The sequence below is a fragment of the Anthonomus grandis genome, chromosome 18 (assembly GCF_022605725.1).
Source record: "Anthonomus grandis grandis chromosome 18, icAntGran1.3, whole genome shotgun sequence".
NCBI lineage: Eukaryota > Metazoa > Arthropoda > Insecta > Coleoptera > Curculionidae > Anthonomus > Anthonomus grandis.
In genome coordinates, this window is record NC_065563.1 from 9,976,988 (window position 1) to 9,985,299 (window position 8,312).

The following is an 8,312-nucleotide window of genomic DNA, read 5'->3' on the forward strand; positions in this document are numbered from 1 at the left end:
TTAGATATAAACTAATAATATTTTCTATTATAAATATTATCGTAAAGATTAAGAGACGAAGCAAATTAGAGATAAACATAATTAAAAAATTATGCATACATACATATATATTAAAAAATTTAAAATAAAACCAACCATGACATGAGGAAAGAGGAAAAACCTTTCAAATTGGTAAGCGTTTTCAGAGATTACACTCTTACACAACTTAAATTTTTTTATGGAAGTACAACCTCTACAAGCACCCGGTAACAAGTTATACAGTTTAAGTCCACAGTAATTTATGTAACTTAGATTACGATTATCAGTACTTAGTGGTAGTTTAATTTGCCTATTGCACCTAGTTCTTGTATCATAATTATGATTAACAAAAGACTTTAAGTTAAGTCGAGGATGTATATAAGAACAGATTGTGAGAGTGAAACTTGATCGAATGTTAAAAATATCTTTATTAAATAGTAAATGCGTAGAGTACAAACTATCTTTTTTTAAAATACATTTTTGTATTATATTTAATTTGTACAGGCAGTTATTATAAAGTCCTCCTCACACCGATATACCATATCTTATAATTGCTTTATATAACATTATTAAAGTCCTAGTATTTAAAAATTTCCTCAATAAGTAAAATTTATAAATTAGTTTTCGAATTTTGTTGGAAAGATCATCAATGTGTGGTTGCTATTTTACAAACTTATCAATTACAACTCCAAGGTATTTTGTAGATGAAGTTTCTTTATTACCTACATATTATGTAGGTCACAAAACACTCTGGTACCTAAAGATGTATACATCCTGATTTATGTTGAGTTTCATATCACTCTGAACAACTTTACTCTGGTGAGTTGACAGATAAAATTGAGAAACAACACTTATATAAGATAATTTTCACTAGTTTATGAGTTAGTAAAAATGTATAACTAATGCAAAAATGTTTGTCTTGATTTAAACAGATCAATTCCAAAATATGTGGTTAGGAAAAAGTTATTTAAAGCAAGGTATCCATGTTGGTATTCTCTGGACTTGGTACACAAAATAAAAAATTAAATCTTCAACTAGTACAAAAAATGAAGCTAATTCTGTACAAAAAAATATGTATAATAAACTAAAAAAAAAAAAATAAAACATCAAATTAAGCTTTCAGGTTGACAAACAGTATATTGAAGAAAATATTAATTCTGACCCCCTTTGTCAATTTATATGTTCCAAATCTGGTTCAAGTGGATTACCTTGAGAGATGCATTTGAATGATTCAGTCTTTAATAATTCTAGAGATAGTCAAAAAAGTCAAAATATACTTTATTTGCTAAGTTTACAAACTTGTGCTAAAAGCTTCCTAATCCTAGAATTTATAATACAAGTATTTATTTGGTTATACAGGATAGAGGACAAAAACAGAATACAGAATCGATTTTGATTGTACATAGAAGCATATTTTATATAATCAAAGAAAAAACCAAAAAAGAAGAAAAGAAAAGGCGAGTTCCAACATAAAACAAGAACAATTAAAAAAAAAATAATAAAATAAATCTGATCAACAGATATATAATTAATTTTAAATATTAAAATGAGTCGTTAAAATACTCTTCAATGCTGTAGAAAGCTTTTGGTAAGATTAATTTCTTTAGTTCTCTCCTAAACTTTTTAAGGTCTGTAACAGTCCTAATCGAAAAAGGAACATGATTAAATATTTTACGACTTATAGTGAGGAGGTGGGGATTGGAAGAGATAAGTTGCCCACTTGACGAGTATTATGACTGGTGCAGGATGGTGGACTTACGGACTTATGTATGAGTGTTGCAAATTCCAATATAAAGAGTGAGAAAACTGTTAAAATTCTTTCAGCTACAAAAAGAGGTTTACAAGAGACTCTCAGACCAACACCACACAGATACCTTAATGCTTTTTCCTGAATAGTAAAAATTATGTTAAGGAGTCCCTTGGAGCACAAACCCCAAAATGGCAACCCATAACGGATATTAGAGTCTATTAAGGCGAAATAAACTGAACGAACAAACAACCCCCCCAACTCATGCCTGGCAACCCTGACTGCAAAACAATCCGAAGAAAGTTTAGCAGCGAGGCCTAAAACGTGGTTGTCAAACCTTAAGCTCTCATCAATGAAGAGGCCGAGAAATCGACAATAATCCCTACCATGTAGTGGGCTTTGCTCGTCAAACAAAAAACCCTCTACATTACACTTAAAGCCCAGAACAAAAGTCTTATCAACATTGAATACAAGCTGATTGCAGATGCACCACTCTTTTAATTTTGTGAAGGTCCTCTACTATGAGAGATCTTACTACTTTTTGATCTTTGTTATGCCACAGAATTGTAGTATCATCGGCAAACTGAACCACTAGTCCATGCATTGATAGAGAGCTTAAGTCATTAACGTATAATAAAAATAAAATAGGACCCAACACTGACTCTTGAGGTACACCACATTTAAGATGTGCTATCCCTGACTAAAATCCAGATGCAACCACCCTCTGGGTGCGGCCAGACAGGTATGACTTCAACCACCCCAAAGCCACTTCCCTAAATCCGTAAAAATCAAGCTTTGACATATAGAGTATTCTATGATCCACACAATCGAAGGCCTTGGACAGATCACAGAACACTGCTGCTGCAGCCTCCTTGGAGTTCATAGATAGATACACACTCTCCAAGAATCTGAAAATGGCATCTGCGTGCCCTTAGATGACTGAAATCCATACTGATTAGGGGACAGCACATTGCATTTGATCAAAAAAGGGACAATTCTCTTTTTTGCAAGCCGCTCAAGAACCTTGGAGAGGGTAGACAAGATTGATATGGGACGGAAGTTAGAGGGTCGGTCCAAGCTACCACCCTTATGAAGAAGGATAATCATAGCTTCCTTTAAACAGGATGGGAACTCGCCCTGAAGAAATGACTGATTGATTGCCCAAACCAAAGCACCTAAAGCGCTCGCAGGCAGAAGTGACAGCAGACGTGAAGAGATACCATCGCAACCCGAAGACCTATGATTCTTCACGCACTGAATTGTTTCAAGGACCTCGGTGGCATCTACAGGGTGGAAAAAGAATGATTGGTTGATAGCATTCCGATTAAGATACTGCAATGGATCGCCGTCACTGGGAACTGCTTCCAGTAACTTCTCAGCAATATTTAGAAAAATAGTCATTGAAATCATCGGGCCCCAAGTCCGATTCAACCAACCGCCGACGAGAAGACTGCCTACATTCGTTAATGATTAACCAATTTTCCTTCTGTCTGTTACCGGACGAATCTAAGCGCTCATTGTAATACAGTTCCTTTCTGACTTTTATCAGATGCCTATAAATTTTCTGATAATCCTGAAAATAAGACCTGATGAATTGATTGTCAATAGATTTGCGAAGTCTTGCTAAGCATCGCAAATTTTGGGCAGATGTTTTTAGTCCGGCGGTGATCCATGGTTTTCGTCTCTTGGATTTAAGTCTAACCGAGGGAAAGCAGATATTTATTTTATCACATAATGTATAATAAAAGGAAGAAAATGGTTGTGGAGCAACCCGAATTGCATTCCAGTTAACAGACGAAATAGATTGAGAAAATAAATTCAAATTGTTCCCACTAAACACTCTCCCAATGCGGCGGCCAGATTTGTTTTTAAAGTCACCAGGGAGCTGGACATACACCCCCTTGTGATCCGATATACCCACTGACTGCACTGAACAGGTAACACCGTCCAAATTACTGCAGGAATAATCAATAATGGTCGATGAAGAGGACGAAATACGAGTGGGTGCATTAACATGCATGGTGAGTGCAAATGATTTGAAGATTCCATCAAGAGGAATTCTTTGCGGTAAGGAAACCTCTGAATAATTAATATTAAAATCTCCAGCCAAGATAACACGCGAGTGAATAGGGAGCTGGGTCTGGATTTCTAAGAAGACATCCAAAATTGGCAATGACGTTAGCAGAATCACTGGATTCTTCAAGAGCCAAAATAACCAAAGAATATATTAAATTATGATTCCAAAATTTAGAAAAATGCTGACTGTGCTGTCATAATGTATATAATGTAAAAAAAGGAAACGAGAAGGAGAATCTCACGGTTCTAATGACAATTACAGCCAATGGCAAAATATGTCCGCCTGTAGTTGTTTTCCCTTATGTACGGCCGCCAAAAGCAGTCGTAGACAGCATGCCTGAACATTGGGTTTTGGGAAAATCTTAGTCAGGTTAGATGCGTTCGGATATATTTTTTGAATTTGTTGCCAACAGCCTCAATAATTGGTTGACTGAACAAGATATTTATTTTTAGTGGATGGCCACCGCTCCCATATGTCTATGGAAGTAAGTCGATTTTGTGACGAAAATCAAATTATCCTTTATGCATTGCCCCCAAATGCAACTCATTTAATTCAGCCAGCAGTATTCAAGCCTATGAAAGAATATTGGCGACAATATGTACGAGAATGGCAAGCAGAACACAATAAAATTGTTACTAAAAGTGAGTTTTGTCCTATATTCATTCCTTAAGGTTTTAGAACACCCAAACATGCCGACCAACATAAAAAATGGGTTTAGGGCTTGTGGACTTTATCCATTTGACCCAGAGGCCCCAGATTACAGTAAATGCCTACAAAATACGCTTGAAGACATGCAGCAAAATCACAACATTAATGAAACGGTAAACCTTAAAACCAAAATAACTTTAAAAGATTTAGAAAGTGCATCAAAAGTGATAACTATTTTGGAACCGGATTTGCTGGAAAATGGAATTGATATTGATGTTCTGTTAAATATGATAATAATGTTGAAAATAGATGAAGCTGAAGAAGAAAAGGTCGAGCGTCCTGACGTAATTTTAGAGGAACACAAAGAAGTTTTTATTGATGAAATGTTGGAACCAAACTTATTAGAAAATGTGATGGAAGTTGAGTATGAGGTTGGCTATGACGGAATATTGGAGCCAGTTGCTAACGATGAACCCAAAATTGTGGTCTTAGAAAATCGTCTATTGCCAAGCAATCCAAGCATGGTTAATATTTATGAAAACCCTCAACCATCTACATCCAATCTTCAATTAATTGAAAATGCGAACAAAACTAAAAGTATTACAACGGAAAAGCGTCTGTTGCAAAGTACGGCAGTTACTGATGAAGACCCTCAACCATCTACGTCCGATTTTAAAGTAATTGAAGCCACAGGAAAAAATACACTGGACAAAAACATTACAAATAAAGAAAAATCAGAAAGTGACAGTAAAACAAAATACAAAACCAAAGTTGAGTTGGCTTTTCAAAAACATCTTAGGTTTCCAAAACCATTAGAAAAGAAAATCAAGAAAACTGAAATAGTAACTTTCCAAGTGCAATTTCATCTAATGAATGGAGGAAACATTATGAAGCAAAATTAAGACAAAAAGAGAAAAAGGAAAATTCAAGGAAGAAAAAAAAAGATGAAGGTGAAACTAAAACAGGAAAAAAACAGTGCAAAATAGAAAATCATTAGCTACGAAAAATCTTAATGACCTTGTTAACTTAGAAAATGATAAGCAAAGGAGTGTAAATTGTGAAGAACTTTTGGACAGTGACGACGAAGACGAAAATGACAAAAATGTTGGTTGCGACAAATGCCCTAGGTGGTATCACATGGGATGTACAAAATTCAAAGGTTTACAATATTCTGATGTTCAATATCAGGATTTTATTTGTGATCTTTGTATTGACGCATAAATAACAGATGTTTACTTGTTCTAGAAATTTGTTTTTATTTTGCTGCCAGTATTGTAATAAGTAATAAGTTTTGTTTTAGAAATATTTAAGATTTATTTTATATCTTTTATTTCTGTTCCTTAAGGGTTTTATATTTTATTTAATAAAATTTTTTGTTTTTAAGAGATTTTTATTATTCGGATCTTGAAATCTATAATTTCTTTATTACGGCTCTGTGCGATATCAGCGCTGTCCGACAACCGGCATAGCCCGGTCAACTACTAGCTGGCGCTGTCCCTTCACTGGAAAAAAGCAAATTTTTTGGATATACTTTTTTTAAAAATACATAAGTTATCGTATAAAATGTCTAATTTAGCCATTATGTAAAGAAAACGTTAAGCTATACAACAAACCCTTATTTGTAAGGTTTCAACAAATAAAATTTTTTTTGGCATCAATTTAAAGTTCACTTTCACGTTACCTATCCGAGCACTGGCGAATTCACCCTAGTTGTTTGGAATGTAATAAATTGTGGTTATCTGCCTAAAATCAGTTTAAGAGTGACTTGATTATGAATTTGAAGCAATTTGTATATTAGCTTATGTTTAGTTTTAGTATTTTATTTAATCTTCCGTTAACTGTTTTTATTAGGTATCTTGTTAAATTCTGTTATATATATTTTCTGTTCCATTACTTGTAATTACCTTAGTTGGTGTTTGTAATGGTTATAATAAATATATGGTGTCTCTATTATTTATTTCACATTACTTTGTGCAATAATCCTACTAATATTTAAATCAAAGTCAATAAATAATAAAACATACCTTTAACACTAGACACATCTTGATAAACTTCTTGAGGTCAACATTTCTCTGCAAAACCGACTGACTGGACAAGTTTTTATAGCATAAATTAACCAAAACTCCTAAAGACAGTGTGACCACTTCAGGCTCCTGGTTCTTCTCGATCCACTTACACAAAACTGACATTAAATGAGGCAAATGGGGCAGCTGCCAATGGATTTTAATGCCCCAAGTGATGTCTTGCATAAGTTTCAAAAGTCTTGTTTTTTTCTCAATGGTCAATTGGTCCCCGATCATGCGAGCAATGCAAGGTAAAAAGTGGTAATTTGTAATAAGTACTTGCCTTGCAGCATTGTTCTTGCAAACATTTATTAAAACATCTACACAGTACCAACTGGTTAATGATCTCGGTTCTAATATGACTAAGAGTTCATATAAGCTCAGGAAGAAGTTGTTTGCTATATTGGTGTGAGGGTCGAATATGCTGCTGTCTAATGCTAAACTGAGGGCCTAAAATAGAAAGGGGTTCTTGGAGGATATTGAGATCCTTGTTGTGTGGCTGCCGCACACTTACTTGTAAGTGCTGATTGATAACAATCGCCTGATCTTCTGTTCTTGTTTCCATGTATTTTTCTATAGCAGCAATCAGTTTTTTCATTCTAGAATATTTGTTTTCCATGGCTCCATTCTTTGTACTTGTGTGGTTCATCATGGAGAATCGACTCTCCATGTTATTTCCTTGTGTGGTCAGGTTTATGCTCGGTAAAGTGCCCACGCTAAATACATTACTGATACTGTTAAACGTTGTTAAGCCAGGATTGTCCATAGGCGGCCTGCCCGTAGTGCACTCCATTAATACAAATATTTATTATATTTTAAAGGCTAAAAATTATAATGTATTTATGTTGCTTTCAAAATGGTCGTTAAATTGAAAATGTTTGACAGGTGTCAAATGTTTGAATTCGGCCAATCAGAAAGAGGAGAACATTTTAGGGCTTTGCAACGTAGCGACACTAGAGCTAGCGCTATTGCTAAGGCAATGTAACTAACCTTTTAGCAGGTTGAAACATTTAAATTATTCACAAAACTAATTCCATAAGTAAATTATTTCGAATAAAACATTTTTTTTTATTGCTACGTACTAAGATCTATCATTAAGTTACTATACTCATATTGTAAATGGGTAGGTTTACATGACAAATTTTTTCCCCTAATAGATAAACATTGACTTCATTTACATCGTATATTTTTTTTTGATATCCAATTTTGACAAAAGGCCCTGAGATTGTTTTTAGGAAACTATTATAATTAATTATCGTGTTTAAGCTCATCACATTACAACTGACTTAATTTACACCACAAGCTTTTACCAGGACACTTAATAGTTTGACACCGTTTACACGGTAAACTTAACACCACTACTGATTTTCTAATCGGTTTCTAGCCTCAATATCCTCAACTTGCCCTGATTGGCCATAACGCAGGCGGCGTCGTTATTACCGCCGCAATACTTGGACGACGAAAACACCGTCAAAAGTCGCCCCTTTTGTTGCACCCAAAACCCCAAATTTCAAGCCCTAAATTATTCACAAGTTTCGTTGTAAACCTACTCAATTAGAGTCCGAACTTAGCAGTGTGGTTTTAACTACGTGGCAACCAATTATCTTAAGACTGATTTTGAATTTCGCTTTATCAATAGTTTTTATAAAAATGATTCAAACAAATTACAAATATAAAAATAAATTTATATCTGCCTATTGAAACTGTGTAGCAAAATCCATTACATAAATAAGTCGCTATATTCACATTACAACTGACT

At 34.3% G+C, this 8,312-nt stretch overlaps 1 protein-coding gene across 1 annotated transcript in view; it reads right to left on the reverse strand.

Annotated features, from left to right (window-relative positions):
* The window catches only part of LOC126747010 (uncharacterized), a 50,029-nt gene extending 42,592 nt beyond the window's left edge, over nt 1-7,437 (reverse strand). The window contains exons 1-2 of the mRNA XM_050455478.1: nt 7,068-7,437; nt 6,515-7,003 (exon numbers count right to left, since the gene is read on the reverse strand). Of these exons, the coding sequence (XP_050311435.1) occupies nt 6,515-7,003; nt 7,068-7,346 (768 nt within the window). The 5' untranslated portion in view covers nt 7,347-7,437. The remainder of the gene's footprint in view (nt 1-6,514; nt 7,004-7,067) is intronic.
* Nucleotides 7,438-8,312: the final 875 nt, after the last annotated feature.